General features: G+C 35.7%; 3 protein-coding genes across 7 annotated transcripts; 2 read left to right on the top strand and 1 right to left on the bottom strand.

The window, feature by feature from the left end:
* The first annotated feature begins 531 nt into the window (after positions 1–531).
* LOC128680656 (uncharacterized) lies at positions 532–7,516 on the top strand. The gene is made up of 8 exons (XM_053763952.2): positions 532–649; positions 1,799–1,844; positions 3,491–3,550; positions 4,389–4,493; positions 5,384–5,425; positions 6,276–6,287; positions 6,548–6,592; positions 7,390–7,516. Exons 1-8 carry the CDS (start codon positions 620–622, stop codon positions 7,467–7,469), a joined length of 420 nt encoding a protein of 139 aa, XP_053619927.1. The 5' UTR covers positions 532–619; the 3' UTR covers positions 7,470–7,516.
* A 662-nt stretch (positions 7,517–8,178) lies between these two features.
* Positions 8,179–15,822, top strand: LOC128680654 (uncharacterized). 4 transcript variants are annotated; one of them, XM_053763949.2, is made up of 8 exons: positions 8,179–8,308; positions 10,043–10,166; positions 10,910–10,957; positions 11,374–11,478; positions 12,443–12,484; positions 13,324–13,358; positions 14,995–15,031; positions 15,561–15,820. In XM_053763949.2, exons 1-7 carry the CDS (start codon positions 8,258–8,260, stop codon positions 15,007–15,009), a joined length of 420 nt encoding a protein of 139 aa, XP_053619924.1. In that variant the 5' UTR covers positions 8,179–8,257; the 3' UTR covers positions 15,010–15,031; positions 15,561–15,820. The 4 variants fall into 4 exon arrangements, with proteins under 4 accessions (XP_053619924.1, XP_053619926.1, XP_053619923.1 ...); XM_053763948.2 differs by having other exon boundaries at positions 8,181–8,308; positions 13,321–13,358; positions 15,561–15,772; XM_053763950.2 differs by lacking the exon at positions 13,324–13,358 and having other exon boundaries at positions 8,182–8,308; positions 15,561–15,772.
* Positions 15,823–16,811: 989 nt separating this feature from the next.
* Positions 16,812–20,412, bottom strand: LOC128680651 (uncharacterized). Of its 2 annotated transcripts, XR_008405884.2 has the most exons (5): positions 19,962–20,412; positions 19,782–19,832; positions 19,655–19,676; positions 19,248–19,343; positions 16,812–18,526 (listed from the first exon to the last, which is right to left on the bottom strand). XR_008405884.2 is itself a non-coding variant. In XM_053763939.2 (4 exons), exons 2-4 carry the CDS (start codon positions 19,799–19,801, stop codon positions 18,259–18,261), a joined length of 384 nt encoding a protein of 127 aa, XP_053619914.1. In that variant the 5' UTR covers positions 19,802–19,832; positions 19,962–20,200; the 3' UTR covers positions 16,812–18,258. The 2 variants fall into 2 exon arrangements, 1 of the variants encoding a protein (XP_053619914.1); XM_053763939.2 differs by lacking the exon at positions 19,655–19,676 and having other exon boundaries at positions 19,962–20,200.
* Between the last annotated feature and the right edge of the window lie 684 nt (positions 20,413–21,096).

Genomic DNA, 21,096 nt, shown 5'->3' with positions numbered 1-21,096 from the left:
AATGAAACCGGTGTTTCAGGTTTTTTTTAAATTCGACCTTTAGGATAGTTAAATGAGGCATTCAAAATTTCGTCATGTAAATATATGAGTAGACAACTCAGCGGTAAACGCCATTGAATTCACGTTGTTACTGTTGATGGTTCTAATCCTGAACTTCAATTATTTTGAATTAAATCTGATTATCTATATTGTGATTTCCGTGAAAGTTTATTATAATCTATTTTAAAACTGAACTAAATTGTAATCTTAAAATATTGTATGCTTTAACAGAGCATCATCAAGCATTTGAGAACGTTGAACGAAAAAAGTACCCGTGTACCAAATTTCAGTCCGTCCAGTAGATTTCGCGTGAAAGAGTACAAACCCACACAAACTTTCGCATTTATAATAAGTGGTAGACCTGGACAGTAGGTATGTTTTACTATTATTCAAAATGTAGTCACAAAGCGACTGCTAGTGATAGAGGCGATTTTGCAATATCATGTGGCAGATTTATTACCGTTGGCTGTACATCGATAAAAAGTAATTAATTATATCTTCTATCAAGATAAACTGACCAAGAATATATTTGCTTTGTGCAGTCGAATACTGACTTTTGCTTCATACTATCTCAAAAGACATGCTATTTTATATAATTCTGTCATTTTTGGTAAGTAAAATAAAGGTGTATGTCTGGTAAAATGGACACTTCGGTCTGTATTATATCTAATTTCTATATAACAAAGGTTTTTCTTCTTCTTCTTCTTTATGTGCCTATTCATTTCTGAAATTTGGCCGTCGCCGTCAGCTCCTTAAATTTTGTCTTATCCAGAGCCTGTCTGAATAATTGTTCGACAGTTTTGACTCCCGCTCATTCTCTGATGTTTCTAAGCAAACACATCTTGCGTCCTCCCACTTTTCGCTTTCCGGCAATTCTTCTTTTTCTTCCCTTATTCTGTTATTCTTTCCCATCATTATTATTGGTATTGGGAGTTCCTCAATATGTGGCCAAGGTAGGAGTTTTTTCTTGTTGCCACTTAGAACTTCGACGTTGGTAATGCGGTCCGTCCAACTTATGTGTACAACATAACGATGGTTACGACCGGCGTGCCCTAATGGTCACCATGCCGGACTGCTACACTGGAGGTCCCAGGTTCGAATCCCGGTATGGTCAACATGAGAAATAAACTTTTTCAGATTGACCTGAGTCTGGGATGTTCATCTATATATGTATTTATTATAAAATATAGTATCGTTGAGTCAGTATCCCATAAAACAATTCTCGAATTTACTTTGAGGCTAACTCAATTTGTGCCATTGGTCTCTATACATATATATATATATATATATATATATATATATATATATATATATATATATATATATATATATATATATATATATATATATATTCTGTTGTGTTAATATTCGTTGAATATAAACATAATTTCGTTTGAGGAGCGACGGTATTCGTTCAAGCTGTACACATACATTTGTATTGATTTTTTTCTATTATATGATTTTAAAAAAATATATTTTTTTGCTACCATTATGTATGTGTTGGTTGGTTGTGTCCCGCATAATATACCAAAGCCCCGGATGCCGAGCTGGGAAATCCTGGAAATGCCTTTTTGTGAGTTGGCAAGCCTATTCATGATACACCCTGTACAATTTTAGACCATCTACACATTTTTATACAGAAACAAACAGCTTCATCGAGACTTGGCTAGTTTACAGGATGTTTTTGTTGGTATTATAGATATAGGAGAGTATTCATTATTTGCTGGATTGAATAAATGACGGTTTTGATATATTCCAGGCGTTTATTAACTTATCTTGTGGAAGACCGCCCTCACTATATTCAGGTAATACAAAATACAATAAAATATGAGTACACCTCCGTTCGTAAATCCTTACATATTGCCACTCCTGTCTGTTTGTTTGTTGGCGTGAAACTAAAAAATTACTGCACGTACGTACGTACGTGCAGTGTACTATATTTTTGTTGTTCTCTGTAATATAAACTGTGGTTGTCGTACGAGGCGACTAAGGGGTATAGTCTAGGCAGCTGATAGGCAACAATAGAATCCCCAAGGAGGGTCAGGCAAACGGCCGGTTGTTACGTCACTGACTTTAGAAGTGAATAGGTAAAAAATGTAAATGACTTGATTAAGAAAAGTGATCAATTAAAGTGACATTTAATTATTTTATTTGGTTATTTAAACACGTGGTTATTTTATCGAGGAAAGCTTTAAGTAGGAAGGTACATGGATATAGGGACGAGGAAGGCCTAGGAAGAGATGGATGCATTGTGTCAGGGAGGATGTGAGGTTGCTGAGGGTGGATCCAAGAGATGGATGGATTGTGTCAGGGAGGATGTGAGGGTGCTGGGGGTGGATCCAAGAGATGGATGGATTGTGTCAGGGAGGATGTGAGGTTGCTGGGGGTGGATCCAAGAGATGGATGGATTGTGTCAGGGAGGATGTGAGGTTGCTGGGGGTGGATCCAAGAGATGGATGGATTGTGTCAGGGAGGATGTGAGGTTGCTGGGGGTGGATCCAAGAGATGGATGGACTGTGTCAGGGAGGATGTGAGGGTGCTGGGGGTGGATCCAAGAGATGGATGGATTGTGTCAGGGAGGATGTGAGGTTGCTGGGGGTGGATCCAAGAGATGGATGGATTGTGTCAGGGAGGATGTGAGGTTGCTGGGGGTGGATCCAAGAGATGGATGGATTGTGTCAGGGAGGATGTGAGGGTGCTGGGGGTGGATCCAAGAGATGGATGGATTGTGTCAGGGAGGATGTGAGTTTGCTGGGGGTGGATCCAAGAGATGGATGGATTGTGTCAGGGAGGATGTGAGGTTGCTGGGGGTGGATCCAAGAGATGGATGGATTGTATCAGGGAGGATATGAGGGTGCTGGGGGTGGATCCAAGAGATGGATGGATTGTGTCAGGGAGGATGTGAGGTTGCTGGGGGTGGATCCAAGAGATGGATGGATTGTGTCAGGGAGGATGTGAGGGTGCTGGGGGTGGATCCAAGAGATGGATGGATTGTGTCAGGGAGGATATGAGGTTGCTGGGGGTGGATCCAAGAGATGGATGGATTGTGTCAGGGAGGATGTGAGGGTGCTGGGGGTGGATCCAAGAGATGGATGGATTGTGTCAGGGAGGATGTGAGGTTGCTGGGGGTGGATCCAAGAGATGGATGGATTGTGTCAGGGAGGATGTGAGGGTGCTGGGGGTGGATCCAAGAGATGGATGGATTGGGTCAGAGAGGATATGAGGTTGCTGGGGTGGATCCAAGAGATGGATGGATTGTGTCAGGGAGGATATGAGGTTGCTGGGGGTAGATCCAAATATGGCAAAAGTTAGAGAATTGTGGAGGGAACAGACATTTTGCGCCGACCCCAGATAGGACAAGGTAAGGCATATAATAATTTTATTTTTAAACCCAGTCGAGTAGCCAATTATGCATCTATCATGAATGAATACTATATTTATTTCCCTACAGATCGATTGAAATCACTAAACCTCGATGAACATAAGGAAGAAGACATAGACGAGCATGATGGTGAGAGTAATAATAATATTTTATCTACTAATCCATAATAAAACAATTAATAGAATCCCGCGGACCAGTTATTTATTAGCCATATTACCGCGAAATCGATATATGTCCCGTTAAGGCGCGTTATACCCGCACAACAGCACCAGCACCAACAATTTTATCAATTTATTCCATTTTCTTATCGAAAAATAAAACAATGTTTTAACAGATTATGCCATACTAAAAATAGAATTTTATTAGATAGTATTATAGTCTTTCAATACGCAATGTGACTAAATCCTAAAATCCAATTTTTTTGTATGCTTGTTGTCGCATCACGCGAAAACTGCTTTTATGCTTTTTTATGACTTTTATGCGGTTATAACAGTTTTATAGCAAATGGTCTAACTTAAAATATTGTATAGATCTAATTGCGATCATTTGGAACCTGAGATAAAAAGTTACGAGAGGACGGACGAATTAAAAGCGTGCAAAGCCGCGGTTAAAATCTTCTTCATAGTCGTATTCCTCATGGCTGAGGGTCGTGGTCATTACGTGGAATGAAACACACACAACTTTCTTGGCATTAATAATGGAGTGGTTTGCCATAGCCTTCTCCATTTCACACACAAGTTAATAATAATCAACCAGTGTGCAGGTTTTCTCACGAGGTTTTTTATCACCGGAAGCAAGTGGTGGTCTATGAAAACTCCTATATATGAGTCAGACTTGTATACAAACTCATGTGGCACGAGTAGGATTCGAACCTGGGACCTTTCGATCCACAGGCGGGCGCCTTAACCATTACACCACCACCGCTACCGGTTAAAATCTAGCTGACAATAAAATTCTTATGTTTCAGATCTTCCGAGATGGCACAACGATTTGAAAGAAATAATATCTAAATTAATAGTAGGAGGTTATACAAATCAGGAAATTATTGAAGAAACATTACCCATGATTAATTGTAAGTATTTTTTTACATCTATGTACATAGTATAATTTGACGACCTCGGTGGCGCATTGGTAAAGTTCTTGCCACTGAACCGAGAGGTCCCGGGTTCGGTCTTGGATGTTTATCTATATATGTACTTGTTATAAAATATAGTATCGTTGAGTTAGTATCCCATAACACAAGTCTCGAACTTACTTTGGGGCTACCTCAATCTGTGTGATTTGTCCTAATATATTATTATTATTAAAAAGTATAACAACGGGTTGAGGGTGCTGATATGGCTGTCGCGTCACTGTAGTGCATCTGCAATGTGCGGAGACACACGTAGACGAATTCGCTGACATCATGCACAAGCGGTGCGCGTCGTTGTCGCGCCTTAATGTCAACTCCAGACTGTCGCCGGACTCAGACACATGCCGACGCGAATGCGTGAACATTGCGTAGATAGTATCAGTGCTTTTATTTACCGCAATGAAACACCAGCAATGTATACCGAATCCGCCAAAGATTGGTGAACTGTACGACGAGTGTGGAGCTGCGTTCGCTGGTACTCGCCGATGCTGATCTGCTGGTTGACACTACTTGCAATCAAATAAACTGCTTGTCCGGTGTCGTTGAGACCTGTGTGCCTGCAGCCTTATTTTTTTTATATCTCAGTTTTTTTTTCTACTCTGCTCTTTAGTTATTATGTGACAAAATAATTCAAAATTATTTTTTTTTATTTTTTTTCTGTCTGTCTGTATGTATGTTTACTCGCGCAAACGGGCTAAAACTAGTTATTTAAGTAAAAAATTGTCTTAATAATAGGGCCCCGTTTTAACTTTAAAACGAATTTTATGGAAGTTTCCAATGCGCGAATCCGACTCGCACTTAACCGTTATTATTAAAAATGTTGTTTTCAGTCGTCCAAAAATATTATCGAGTTGTCATAACTAATATAAGCAGTGAGTATAGTTTCGAAATCTTTTCGAGTCGATGACAGTCAAATTAGAATATACTAGTTGCGCCCCGGAGCTTCGCTCTCGCGGGAATTTTAGGATAAAAAGTACCCTATGTATTATTCCAGGTTATATTCTACCCGTGTACCAAATTTCATAACAATCCGTCCAGTACATATTGCGTTAAAGAGTAACAAGCATACACACACATACATCCTCACAAGCTTTCGTAATTATAATATCAGTAGGAAGGATTAATGGGATAGGATATTATTGGACCAATGATGAGGCGGCCAAAGAACTTGTACTCATGGACTTAGTAGGTACTCCGAAGTACCTACTTACTAATTCCATGCTTATACTGGAATCAGAAACGAATAACGAATGTTAAAATTATAACATTGAAAACTAGACCTATTTACGTTGTTAATTAAAGGTTAAATTTCCACATGGCTTTATAAGTACTTCGTACAACCATACTAATTCCTTGATTTCCACAATGTAAACGACAATCGACAACGAGAAGCGGTGGTGGTGTAATGGTTAAGACCCCCGCCTGTGGATCGAAAGATCCCAGGTTCGAATCCTACTCGTGCCACATGAGTTTGTATACCAATCTGACTCATGTATAGTAGTTTTCATCGACCACCACTTGCTTCCGGTGAAGGAAAAACATCGTGAGGTTAATAAATGGCAAACCACTCCATTAATAATGCCAAGAAAGTTGTTGTGTGTGTTTTGTGTTTCATTCTACGTAATGACCACGACCCTCAGCCATGAGGAATACGTCTATGAAGAAACGACAAAATTTTGTGGCAAAAATGACATATTAGTAAAAATAATTTTATTATTTTAGTTGACTCAGACAGTAAGTAATCATGACATATATATTCAAGTTATTTTTATTTACTTTGTTTATGTTGAGATTTAATTCATAAAGGTAAGCTTATACTTATGTCACGTGACGTGATGTGACTTGCCAAAACAGTATCGCTTGTATGGAATAGTATGGAGATATTCAAATTTTGCTTATGCTCTATGACGCAATTTATACTTATGTGACTCACGTCACATAAATGCCATTTAACCTTTATATGCCAACCTAAAAACAATATAATCTTATTATAGGAAGACCGCATATACAATTCGTTAAGAAAGAAGACCTTGAAAAAGGTAGGCGTTTTTCATTTATAGAGATCACAACCTGGAGTTCACAAAGCGCGTATGACAGTCCTAGGGGACTACCATAAAATATATAACACGTAGCACCTCGTTGCGTCCACGGTGGCTCTTTTTTACACAATGCATATAGGTACATGTATGTGTATATGTAACGTGCTAGTGTTGGTATGTTTCGTGGTAGACCTCTGCTTGTTATAGGCCGCGGTGACATAAAAAATATGGTTAAAAAGAACTACTAAGACTAAACAATAAAAACAAAATTAGAATTCTATGTACAAAATATATATTTATTTATTTCAATTATTCAACACTTGAAATTAAATAATATATAATATTTTTTTAATATTGTAATTAATCAACATTTTGAAATATTATAGCTAATCGTAGATACATCAGATTTTAATCAACCAGTTCAATTATACAACTAAAACTTCCTCAGAAACCACACTATATATTGGTGAAAACCATACAAGAACCCTTTTGGTGGTTTTTGAGTTTATCGCGTTCATATGACGCAACAGACAGCTTCTTTTTGAAATATGTGGTTATTTATTGTTTTGTGCGATTCATTAATTAATTGTTTATTAGGCCAATATTTGTCAATTGACGTTTTTGTAGAAAAGGCTGTGAACACAGGCTGCGATGAAATTTGTCGCGCCGCTTCTTCTTCACCTAGTGCGCTTTGGAAGTCGGCAGTTGACTTAGTTTTAAGTGAATTTTTGACGTCAATAAGTGATGTATATAATTGTAAGTTGATTAAAGAATTTTGATTTGGTTTCTGTCAACAGAAGCGCTTATAGTGGCGGAACATGGTCAAAATTATGGACCCCCATCAAGAACGACGCCTGAACCTATAGATTATGTATAAGTAGTTGAAAATAAACATTTTATTTTTATTCAAATTATTATTATTTATATACCTAACTAGCGCACCCCCCCCCTCCGGCTTCTATATTCGGCTTAATTATATATATATATCCAAACCTTCATCAGGAATCACAATATCAGTTTTAAAATCCCGCGTAAATATCCGTTGCGTGGTATTAAATATCTAAGCATACATAGAGACACACAGCGGGAAACGACGTTGTTTACTACAATCACAGTACAATTTCTAATTGCCTCAGGAGCTCTTCCTTGTATTTATGATTGAAACTGAATGCCTTTATTGTATTTATGATTGAAACTTTATTGTGGAACTTTACAACTAATATAAAAGAAAAAAAATTAAGTACATTAATACAACAGTGGGAAAAGCCGTGTCGTTGTTGTCTAGTCAAAAAAAATGCAGTCCCCTCTTCAAGATAGACGCGACATCATCCCCTCTCGCAGCGCACCCCACACTTGCCGCGCGAGTGCTGGTGATGTCCTCCTGTCCTGCGAGTTGCGGTAACTCCGACATAGATGGCGTTAACACTTATAAAATTATTTATCTAGTGTGTTATAACCTGTTAAAATATAAAACTTATTTTCGCTAACAAAAGAATAAAATAAAAATGGCCCTAATGTGCAGCTGGAGCCTTAAGTATTTTAAAAGTGATTTCGAACGGAGCTAATCAATTTTTGTTTTTAATTGTCTCGCTAATTTTTGGACGAAAAGAGAAAATATTTTTGTGTATTTTTTCTTTGGTATGTTTAGTCTATCGTTATATAAGGATGTTTTATTTGTTGCTATCATTTGGGTTGCTGATATGTATAATATTAAGGGTATGTATATTCACAGATTATATAATACTTCCAGTACTATAATACAACACGTTGTTAATAGAATAGAAATCACTGCTTCAAATTTATACGTGACGTGACGTGATGCAACTTTTCAAAATAGTATTTAATAATAGTATAAAGTAGTTTAAACTTTGCTAATGCTCTATGACGCAAGCGAAATTTGAATCTCCATATTCTATTCCATTCAAGCGATACAAGTTGACGAGTCACATAATGTCAGTCACAATATATTTCTTTTATCTATGGTCACTACACTACAGACTTGGCTTATGCCTTCTTCTTCAGTGGATATTAGCCACTCTTATTTATATATAAATATTCAATACAAAAGACTTGGCTGTATGGGCTAGTACCCTTTGCCTCCTCAATTAAACGAGGGAATAAACCAAAAAAAAAAATCTATGGTCACAAGTATATCACTTTATCCTCCCGTGGATGTCTTACGAGTTGACTAAATTCAGATTAATTCATTGCATTGTCACAAGTGGAAATGTTAGATGTTACACAGATAATAAGTAAGTACAGGTGACGCCCTGCGAGGGCGCAGCAAACACTGGGGCAGCGAGATGCCATTTACTTAAACATTTAACATTGTTTGTTAATTGTCATGCATTAAATTATTTAAAATGATTAAAATTGAAGTCGGTTAAAAATGATGGGGAGTCGAAGGTATCACCGGTCGATTTGATCTTCAAAGAACTCTGCGATACTGTAATAACATTTGTTTTTAACCTTGAGATGGTTAATAAATATGTGTGGTTTTTTAATATATTTTTATTGCCATATGATGAGGACTAGATCCAATTAATGCCATATTAGTAAGTGGGATTAATAATTTATTTAAATACCGATTGTTTCTTCTGTTGTAATTATCCCTATTAGTATATAATTCACTGTGTTTCCGTACGAATTTGCAGATTTCTAAAATGTAAATAAGTAGATGTTAGCGTTTTTTAAAGTATGGCCGGCAAGATGTCATTTCGTCTATATTTGTAAGAATTCGGATACATTTTGACATTATAAAATTGACAGGCCTTAGCGGCTGATAGTCAACATTAGGTGATAGATAGCATTCCCGAAGAGGCTTGGAGGAAGCTGTGTGTTCGTAAAATCACAGCCGAGTCTTCAAATTTGCAAGGTTTTTTTATGATTAGGTGGCACGATGCCTATCGTTTTACAATAATTTCAAGTAATCGGTAGCATTAAACAAAATTTTATGCTGGCCCCGAGATTTACCTACCTACGTTTATCCACAACACTGATATTATTAAGGCGCTATTCACACTAGCGCCACTATCACAAGTTTATCAAAATTTATTTTATTTCTTTGGAACGCAAATTGAATCAATTTCCCAAATCCTTTCACATGCAGGAAGCTATATAATTCGTAAATGATATAGTGTAGTTTTATTAACCCCCAACGCAAAAAGAGTGGTGTTATAAGTTGGACTGCTAAGTGTGTCTGTCTGTGTACGTGGCACCGTAGCTCATCAACTTGTGAATCGATTCGGATGCGGTTTTTTTATTTGATAGCAAATTTTTATTCGGTGGTTCTTAAATATGTTTGATCAAATCGGTTCAACTGTTTACAAGTTGTAGCGAAATTAATATCGAAAGTCGAGGGTTTTTTAATTTGTCTAACAAACAAACTTGTTCCGATATTCCCACGATAATAAACATCGGGATACAGTTAGTTTTCGTACAAATTTTCAGGGAATCTCCGTGCAAAATGTTTACCGAGCGTTTGATCCTCGATTATCAGACGCAGATTCTGTTTTGGTGTGGGCCTCTCATACTTTAAGGAGATCCAGTTTTGACTTAAGCCATGGCAGCTCACGTGAGTATTTATTTAAATGTTTTTTTACTTACAATGTATACCTATAACCTACATAAGTAATTATCCTTCCTTCAGCCAGTATTCCTCATGGCTTCTCGTGGTCATTTAAATGAAGCACTATAATATACACGACTTTTTTGCCAATTATTATTGGAGTGTTATGCCATTGCCTTTTCCATTTCACACACTATCGACTAAAGTACAGATGTCCTCACGATGTTTTCCTACAACGAAACGGTAATCTATGAAAACTCCTACACAGTTTGGTAAATAAACTTACGGCGCTAGTAGGATTCGAACCTGGGGCCTTACGATTCACAGGCGGACGTCTTGACCATTAAATCACCACCGTTTCGAATTAATATCGTATGTAATATCTATGTATGATATTGTTCTTCGGGTATCTGGCAACTCCATTTTGAAGTAGATATGTTCAATCGACTGAACTGAAATTTTGTTTAAAGGTTAGGAGTTCAACTATTTACCTATTTAGTCATGAAATTTTACACGTGAGGCACGCGATGGCGGACCAGGAACGGCTCCCAACGAACTCCTCAACGGTATACTGTACGGACACACAGATTTATGAACATTTCAATGTACTGTTCTTATATCTGTGTGCACGGATATGATATTTTTTGTCACCCGTCGAATGAAACGAAGATTTCCCTTATGACAATAAAAGTTTGTGCCAATAATAACATTATTATTTAAAAAAAAAACTAATTTCAGTATCCTTATAGGTACAACATCCGGAATGAAACTCATGGATGGCTTTAGAAGACAGGCCAGTAAGTACTACATATTTTTTACATCATTCTCTATTTTCGAAATGTACAAAAGTGAAACATTTATCTCGACAAATCTCTTAAAAATTAAAGGTTCTTTCGACGAAACATGAGAAACTAAACATAAAAATGATAAATTCATTTTTAAGTTTAGTTTCTCATGTTTAGTACCTAATGCTTACGCGAATGATGAGGGAGAACACTTGCAGAATCATATTTTTTTTGTATGTAGGAGATATGATAGCGAAAGAAAGCGAAATACTTCCTAGAATTACACGAATAGAAACAAGACAGAGCGCTAATTAACTACTTATATATTTTTTCTCATCGAGTGATGTGTTTTTCACCCCGACGAAAAGTTTTTCGCCGCTAGAATCTAGTCACTCTAGGTATGAATATTTTTGATAATATATTTTCAGCTCAAGAACCTAGGTGGGTGAAAGACCTGAGGTATATAGTGTTTCGATTGATAAGAGACAAAAAAAGCTACAGCCTGGGACAAGAACTCAATAATATAGTAGAACGTAAGTATTGTTTCCATATAAATATTTGTAGCCTATCCTAAGCCTATAACTTCTAAATCTATGCCAAGGCGACGACGCCACACCACCTCACTAAATGTACATATTTTTGATGGTTTTTTTTGCAAGTTAATTAGAGCCCGTACCATGAAAGAAGGCTTGGCAACTGATAGGAAACAATAGCATTCCCAAGAAGGGTTAAAGTCAGGCAAGCGGCCGGTTGTAAAATCATAGCATAATCTTCAAAATTGTAAGGTAAATTTTACACGGAATCTGGGCTTCGCAGCGCCATAGCCCCGAATGCGTCCGGGAGCACGCGAAGATGAGTGAGTGAAGTCTTTATGTGACTAATAGAAGCCAAAACAATTTTTTTCATAAATGTCGTCTGTCTGTCATTGTATGTTTGCTCTTGCATCACGCAAAAAGTAAAGTTGATGCGAATTTCACAGTTATATAGCGGATGGTCTAACTTAAAACTGGTGTAGGTTTCATCGCATTACGTTGTTTTGTTTTGTTTAGTTTAGCCATAGAACCGGAGATATTCACAAAAATGTGTTACAAGCGGACGCACGCACAATGAACGCGAGCGAAACCGCGTGTTAAAGCTAGTTCCTGGCTTTCATAATATTATGTATTCAAGATTTGATGATGCATCTATTAATGTTCAATTATATTTTTTTCTTTTAATAAGTATTTGTCGAACTTTTTGAGGTCGTCCATCTCGTCCTAGGCCTTCCTCTTTCTGTATCCATCACTTGGAAGTATCAAAAAGTTCGACAAAGAATGTCAAGAGAACACAAAGGATAGGAACGCGTGGTAGAAGTTAGGGGAGGCTTTTGCCCAGCAGTGGGACTCAAAGAGCTAATAATAATAAAAAAAAAGTATTAATTAATACCTACTTATTTAATCTTATTAACGTAATTTCAATGAATACCTACTCATGTTGGATGTATGGTATGTTGTTCAGTTATAGAAAAAAGGGAAAAAGTAACCATGGACATCATTTATAGTAAGTATCTGTATATGATTTTAATTCCTCCGGGTTGTATTCCTACTTATTATTGGCGAGTTTCAGAAGTAAAACACAAACTTTTTACACACAAGATTTTTATTAAACTTTTTACCACTCAAATATAAGAAAAAAAGCAGTATTCCGAGTAACAATTCTATATACTATTTCGTATTTATATGTTTATATTAAATGTAATACCACTTTATTAAAATCGACCACACTGTGCGAGTGCTCCAAACCGAATGAGCCGATAAATCAACTCCCACTCGCCAGGTAAGGTAAGAGTGGGAATTGAGCAACGGTAATGGTTAGTTGTCTTTTTAGGAAGTTGACGAGTTTAGAATAGACGTTCTCGGAAATTGTCGATTTGGGAAGTTGTCGTTGTCACCCTGAGGGGTTTAAACATATTATTAATTGATTATGACAATAACAATATTCTATATAAATACAAAATATCACTTCGCACTATCTTCTGAGTCCTTATTATTCATTCAGAGCATTGACATATTTTATTATTCTTCACAACACCAATAGCATTTCTTGACGCTTATGACAGGCATTTTCTTCATACTTTTATATCATGGCTGAGGGTCTTTAGGTGGAATGAAACACACACACACAACAACTTTCTTGGCACTATTATTACAGTAGTTTGCAATTGTCTTCTCCATGTCACACACAAGTTGATAATCACCGGAATTCACCGGAATCAAGGGGTAGTGAAAGAAAAGCTCACATAGAAAATACGAAAAGTACGTTGCCTTATGGCATACGGATGACAGCATCTGAGCTCTGCAAGAATAATAATAACTATAACATATATTTGTTTACAGTAGATGACAATGGTAATTTGAATTTTGTTATTATTAAGGTAAATAACATTCTCAAAATGGAGAATTTTGAAATTTCTACCCTTAAGAGGATGTAATAACGGATTATCCAGAGGAGTAAAAATTTTTACTCACGAGGACCCGGCTGCATTCATAAGAGAGATTGATATATTATGTATAATATCTCTTGCTCATTAAAAAAGATAATATATCCAAGTAATATTATAAATGCGAAAGTTTGTGAGGATGTATATATGTGTGTGAGTACGTATGTGGATAGAATATAATCTGAAATAACATATAGGGTACATTTTATCCCGAAATTCTCACGGGTGCGAAGCCCCGGGGCGCAGCTAGTATATTTAATATAGCGTTCCGTAACATAAAAAACTTTAACTATTTCGACATTCCTTGGGCAGACCCGCGCGCGGGTCACCTTTCTAAATCAATGTCTTGGCAATATGAACTGCAGAGCTTGCGCGACGACTCCATTACCTACAAATTCCATGGGCTACCTACATCTAACTGTCAATTTGAATTGAATCCCACCCAAAAATATTGTAATGTAAATGTTGCCAAGACGAGTCTAGTTTGCTTTGCAAACTCTACACTTAGTCAAAATGTATGAAAAAGTGGTACAGAGCCAAGATTCTTGATATATGCGCCCTAACTAGACTTGACGACCTCAGTGGCACAGTGGTAAAGTGTTTGCCTCTGAACCGAGAGGTCCCGGGTTCGATCCCCGGTCGGGTCATGATGGAAAATGATCTTTTTCCATCATGACCATGATGATTGGCCCGGGTCTTGGATGTTTATCTATATATGTATTTGTTATAAAATATAGTATCGTTGAGTTAGTATCCCATAACACAAGTCTCGAACTTACTTTGGGGCTAGCTCAATCTGTGTGATTTGTCCTAATATATTTATTTATTTATTTAACTTTACCAAACCTAACTTCACATACTCCACATTCTAGTTTAAACGTGTGGCTTGTCCGTTTCGTTACTATAGAAATAAGATAACGAATGCCTATGAAATCTACGTGACGGTAGCGAAACGGCCAAGCCACACGTTTTAACTAGAATTTAAAGTATGTAAAGTTAGGTCTGGCAAAGTCGGGCGCATATATCAAAAATCTTGGCTCTACATGAGATCTGACCACTTTTTCATACACTTTGCGACTAAAGTTTGTTGCGTTGTTTCATACATTTTGACACAATGGCGCGCTGTGATTGCTTAGCTAAGTCTCACTGCGGGTCGATTCGATGGTGAGATTTAAATAGCCAAGCCGACCAAATATGTAGGGGCCCATATATATGAAAAAACTTTGAACATACATGATTTAAGTCTAATTAACACTATAATTAATTGGAATAAAAATGTACCTTAAAAACTCGATTTTCATCTATATGGACCAAATTCAAATTCAAAATTCTTTATTCAATTTAGGATGATATACATCACTTATTGACGTCAAAAAAATTACTTAAACTAAGTCTACTGCCGGCTTCCAAAGCGCAGGTGAAGAAGAAGAAGCGGCGCAACAAACTTCACCGCAGCCTTTTCTCCAAGGACGTCAATTAACAAATATAGGTCTTATACATATATTAAAAATTAGGAGGACGAATTTACATCATTATTAAAAATGTCAAAATTATCCATCTCTATTTCCAGACGAAATGCATATAGAGTATCATTGACACAACTGATGGTAATGTTTCCTTTATACAATTAATTTTTCAACACTACTTACCTATACGATTCTTCTTCTTCATAGTCGTATTCCTCATGCCTGAGGGTCGAGGTTATTACGTGGAATGAAACACACACAACAACTTTCTTGGCATTATTAATGGAGTGGTTCGCCATTGCCTTCTCCATTTCACACACAAGTTAATAATCAACCAGTGTGCCGGTTTCCTCACGATGTTTTCCTTCAACGGAAGCAAGTAGTGGACGATGAAAACTACTATACATGAATCAGATTGGTATACAAACTCATGTGGCACGGCACGATTAGGATTCGAACCTGGGACCTTTCGATCCACAGGCGGGCGTCTTAACCATTACACCACCACCGCTTATATGATTACCCGATTCAAAACTCTGTTCTAAAACTTCATGTAACTCCAGTCCTGGTTGCATCGCGAAGTGTCTACCACTACAAGATACCTATGTAACGTAAATAAATCTAAATATCTACATACAAAACTCTAAAATTGAACTTTTTATTTTTACAGATCCCGGACTAAAATACCGGTTCAACCAGAAACATCCTCCCTGATTCGACGAGCAGTCGGTATTTTTATAATATCACAATTTCAACTCCGAGGAATGCAAATTGATCATGTTTACCCTATTTAATAATATAATAATCGTAATTATTTGTTGTCTTTTATCTACCACTCTAAATATTCTCTAAAAACTATCTACAGAATTTAAGTACGCAAATTTAAACATAATCTTATATAATAATTTATAAATACCAATAATTCTTTTAAATCTGTCATAAGTACACGTTGCTGCCGATCATTGTATTCTACCTAGCACGTTGACTGCTAAAAACACTCGTGGCGTGTTTTACCAAATGTAACAGCTATGCGCCGGTCACACGCGAGAGGTGATCTCATTATTTTCTTCCCGCGGGTGCTACCAACGCGCAAGGGGTGTTTTAAAAGTTCGACCGCCAGTGCGCCTTTAGTGACGAAGCGTGTTTTCTCTTTATTCCTACGCCGGTGCGGCTTTAGTGACGAAAGGTGTTATTTTTTTTCCTTTGCGCCGGTGCTACGACACACCTCTGGAGTGTTTTAAAAGTACCAATGCCAGTGCGCTAATAGTAACCAGGTGTGTTTTTTCAGTTTTCTTTTTTTTTTTCAGGAATTTAATGTATCCAATCTATAGATCGAATTGAAATAAATAAAATACCTATGTTCAGGAAAAAAAATATGGTTCTTATATTTACAGAGATATTTAAATTCAAAGATTTATATAAGGAAACGTGCTTAGTAATTTAAAATAAATATCTGTTCTAATGATAGGTAATTATTTGTTTTTGTTCTAATAAAAAAAACAGGTTTTTTTTTCTTTCGGTTTTGTTTTTGTTCTAATAAATAAACATTTTATTTGTGAAACATAGGTATAGATATGTAGATACATTAAAATGATACTACACATGAAATTTAAATCTTATTTATCAATGTATATCTTATAATTTACTTTTTTTTATCTTTAACATTTTTTATGTTTACATCATTGTCAATGGCACTTAAATAGCAAGTCATAACTAAACACCGACTGCTCCATTAGCTATTCAACAATGACTTCATTGTTCTCAAAATCCAGGAAAGTAACACGTGTAGTTCCTGGAAAATATCGATGTATTACGACCCGTTTCAAAGTATAGGTGAAATATATCGTGAAAAAAATAGGTAAATGATTTTGAAATATATTGCAACTTCGAGCAAAAGCTAATAGAAACAACTAGAAAAAGCTAGTAGAAACAACTACATAATGGTAAATATCCGTCTCTATATGGCGATGATTAGGTACGTACCTACTATTAATTTATTTATAAGGTGAAGCTGCACCCCGGGGCTTCGCTCCCGTGGGAATTTCGAGATAAAAATTACCCTATGTGTTATTCCAGATTATATTCTACCCGTGTACCAAATTTCATAATAATCAGTCTAGTAGATTTTGCGTGAAAGAGACATACATACGTATACACTCACAAACTTTCGCATTTATAATATTAGTAGGATATAAAGGTCATGAATGAATTCTCATCCATGACCCTTCAAAAAATGTAACTGGTGCTTAGAACCTTCCCATAACTATGTACATATTTACAAATATTTACAATATTTACAAAGGTTAAAAAGTCTTAAGTGAACCAGGTACTTAGCTTCTTGAGAAAACGAAACCATATCGCGTTTCAAAAAGTAACACCGCCATCTAAGGGAATTTTTAGAAAAATATTTGGATTGGAATTTTACATAAAATAGATCGTAAATTTATACTTTTTACGTCAGCTTCACACTTTTAGATATAAATTGAAGCAAGCCAGTTTTAAAGTATAAAATTATTAAAGTTCGTACAGTATTTCCGGAGTTAAGAGTACAAAACATAATTTCATATAAATTTTCAAATTTTACCATGGGGTCAACTTTTCTAAATAAAAAAGTAGCCTATGTCACACCTGGATGTTTCGTCTGTCTCTGTGGCAAATTTCCTCAAAATCGGTTGAGTACTTATAATAATCAATATTGTGACTCGAAAATATTTTTTACGTAATTTCTTAAACTTTCTGCCACGCCATCTATTGTTTAACAGCAGAACTTTCTAGCCAATTTTCAATTTGCATAGTACCTAATGATTATATGTAGGCTCACACTATCACCGAACTCGGACAGACAACGACGCGATTGCATGAACATTGCGTAGTTTGTAAAGAGGTTTTATTTACTGCAATGAAAAACAATATTTATAAACCGAATCCGCCAAAATGTAGTTGGCGATTTCGGCGGACATTGCTGCTTTCATCTTGCGTTATATAAAAGCTCTCATACAAACTACGCAATGAGTTCGGCGATAGTGTAGAGCTATAGCTGGCATGATATTCATGTTAAAGTTATGTGAAAACAAAGGGTAGTAAAAAGAAATGACAATTTGTTTTTCAATATATTTTAATTTTAAGTTCATTATAATCAACTTGGGGAGCTCTGTCCTAACTAGAATTATAATCTTAGTTATCTTTAGTATAAATTGCAAGAATTTATTATACACAGTTTATATATTGATCCAGCTGTGTTCGGAGATATGATATATATACTGTATTGATAGTATTCATCATATTCCCGAACATAGCTGGATCAATTCATAAACTGTGCATGAATTAGGATTGCAATTTATAGTAAAGATAACTAACTAGACAAAATTTTAGTGGACAGAGCTCCCTAATTTATTTAGACGCGCTGCAACGCGATCCTCGGTGGCTGCCACCGTTAGTAACCATAGGTCGTTTAATTCGGCCATTTGGGCCGACGTTAGTGGCAGGCGCCGGGCGGGTGGAAGGTTTTCCACTTCAGAAATGTGCAGCCGCTCATAGAGGCGCTGGCGACTACGCCCAACAGCGTCCAGATAGTCCTGCGCTGCCTGCGCAAACGCGACCGCATCAACGTCCTCCTCTTGGGGTGCCGTGCTCAATCTAAAAATAAAAAGTATACATTTAATTTCTGGGTAAAAATATGAGCTGATCAAAAACAAAAGTGAAGTAAATTACTTTGCGATTACTCCCTGCACACTAGTGCCACCTCACAAAATTACTAATTTCTTAGTGAAAAAATAATATTTTACGAGATTATATACCACACTAGGTAAAGAATTTTAGTAGAAAGTATTATAGTTTTCCCAAAATGTAGTTGTATCAGTTGACTAAATCGAAAACAAACTAAATTCCTTTTGGTTTATTGCAGCCACATTGTACTATAGAATACTATTATACTTTCTACTAAAATTATTTATTGTAAAATTGTAGCATAATCATTTTTAATTTTCAATAACAAATAAATGAGATTAATAAAAATGTGAGGTTGCACTATGTAGTGTGCATATAATGTGTGTTAATATTAGTATATGATTTCAAATTTGTGTTACATATATCTACCTAATATAACTCAAAATAATAAAAAAAACTTATTTACACTTTTCTGATAACTGTGAATGTTTGAAATATTTTGACCCAAGGCGGTAAGGGTGCAAGTGCCTCCTCTAGAAGACCTACATATGCGATACAGGCTACAGATTACTTTAAAAAACACTTTAGCAAGAAACTTTCAACCGCAATGCTCAATCATAAAACCATTCATTTGGAAGCAAAGATCTGCACTGAAATATGATTAATAGTTATTGAGCTTGAGCAAACTTACTTTCGACAAAGCCCCCCGGTTAGAGCCCGCCACGCGCGCCACCACCACGTTCCGGCCCTCGTGCCCGCATCGCCACTTGTTGGCAATAATGTTGTTCTGCAATAATTTATTAATAGGTAATATAGCTAGGTTTTTCATTCGAGCTGGTGCATGAGATGGTCATGCACAATGATGAACACAGACATATACCCAAACAACTTTCTCAAGCTAGCAGTTTCGTGTGTCATGCCAAAAAGCATTAAACGTGAGTTTTAACACAAACAATATTTTAAAAGGTAGGTACTTATTTGTTATTATAATGCATCTGTGCATGAGTTAGTCGAAACTCGTGAGATAGGTACGTAGTAAGTTTTAAAAGCAAAACAATCGAGCCCCAAAACCACGCTTTTCATTGTAATAATAGGTACCTGTTTTGATGCTGTTTCGATCCTTGAAAGACATGAAAACACAATCTCTTATTAGATAGATAGGTAGCTCATGTTAGATAAGTAATTCTAAAAATTGATAAGAATATTTGGTTAGGTAGGTACGTACCTCTCGTCCTCGGAAGCCATATTTGCTTTCTTTTTGTTGTCTTTTTCAAGTCTGGAAAGAAACGGCTAAATAAGTTTTACGCATCACATAACTACAACTATAGAATAACTACTTTCAGTTATAAATATCAAAAATATTGAATACAGAAGATAAATCTCTTATATGAAGGTAGTAACTTACTTCACAAAGTATCTCACGCTGCCCAAGCCACGCGTAGAAGTAACCAAACCAAGCCACGCACTTTCTGTATTTGACGTATCCTGACAACAGAAGCCTACTACTACTAGACCGCTGATATGACAAAAAAATGGGACACGTTGATGCACGAATATTGACAGTTGGTGGTGAACATATGACCAGGCTTCTTAGCTAGTGATGTGGTGATGTAAACTTAGTCTGTAACCAATCATACTCTGATATTTTTTTATACAATAAGGTGAACATGCTTGTATTTAAATTTGTTAACTTTATTTTACTCTGAAATTTTTATCCATGTAGCAAATATTACAGATTTTTGTAAGTGTAGTCATTAGACTACGACATAATCTTACAAGGTTTGGCAATGATTTATTTCTCAAATATCTTTTTCATAAAAAAATATCTCACATAATCAAATTATTATGATTATTTAATTTCGTAAATCAATCGTCCAACATCACTAATATACATATAATAATAATTATATATATATATATATATATATATATATATATATATATATATATATATATATATATATATATATATATATATATATATATATATATATATATATATATATATATATATATATATATATATATATATATATATAATTATTATTATATGTATATTAGTGATGTTGGACGATTGATTTACGAAATTAAATAATCATAATAATTTGATTATGTGAGATATTTTTTTATGAAAAAGATATTTGAGAAATAAATCATTGCCAAACCTTGTAAGATTATGTCGTAGTCTAATGACTACACTTACAAAAATCTGTAATATTTGCTACATGGATAAAAATTTCAGAGTAAAATAAAGTTAACAAATTTAAATACAAGCATGTTCACCTTATTGTATAAAAAAATATCAGAGTATGATTGGTTACATATATATATATATATATATATATATATATATATATATATATATATATATATATATATATATATATATATATAGCAGTGCTCTACATCTCCATGGATATTTGATAATCCGTCCGACCCTCAAATGACATTGACCTCAAAAAATGACATTGACCTCAAAAAATGACATTGACAGGAACTTCGTGGTTGTACACTGGGGTGCGGATCTTCATTTCGGTGAA

Source organism: Plodia interpunctella, chromosome 24, assembly GCF_027563975.2.
Source record: "Plodia interpunctella isolate USDA-ARS_2022_Savannah chromosome 24, ilPloInte3.2, whole genome shotgun sequence".
Taxonomy (NCBI): Eukaryota; Metazoa; Arthropoda; class Insecta; order Lepidoptera; family Pyralidae; genus Plodia; species Plodia interpunctella.
The sequence above is the reverse complement of the archived record's forward strand: the minus strand, read 5'-3'. Positions and strand labels throughout refer to the sequence as shown.

Coding starts and splice junctions, on each gene's coding strand:
- LOC128680654 (XM_053763948.2), top strand. CDS start 8,258: ATGTTTTATTTGTTGCTATCATTTGGGTTGCTGATATGTATAATATTA. Junction 8,309..10,042: donor TGATATGTATAATATTAAGG/GTATGTATATTC, acceptor ACAAATTTTCAG/GGAATCTCCGTGCAAAATGT. Junction 11,479..12,442: donor ACTCAATAATATAGTAGAAC/GTAAGTATTGTT, acceptor TATGTTGTTCAG/TTATAGAAAAAAGGGAAAAA.
- LOC128680656 (XM_053763952.2), top strand. CDS start 620: ATGCTATTTTATATAATTCTGTCATTTTTG. Junction 650..1,798: donor ATATAATTCTGTCATTTTTG/GTAAGTAAAATA, acceptor GATATATTCCAG/GCGTTTATTAACTTATCTTG. Junction 3,551..4,388: donor AGACATAGACGAGCATGATG/GTGAGAGTAATA, acceptor CTTATGTTTCAG/ATCTTCCGAGATGGCACAAC.
- LOC128680651 (XM_053763939.2), bottom strand. CDS start 19,801: ATGGCTTCCGAGGACGAGAG. Junction 19,344..19,781: donor ATGGCTTCCGAGGACGAGAG/GTACGTACCTAC, acceptor AAATTATTGCAG/AACAACATTATTGCCAACAA. Junction 18,527..19,247: donor ACCGGGGGGCTTTGTCGAAA/GTAAGTTTGCTC, acceptor TTTTATTTTTAG/ATTGAGCACGGCACCCCAAG.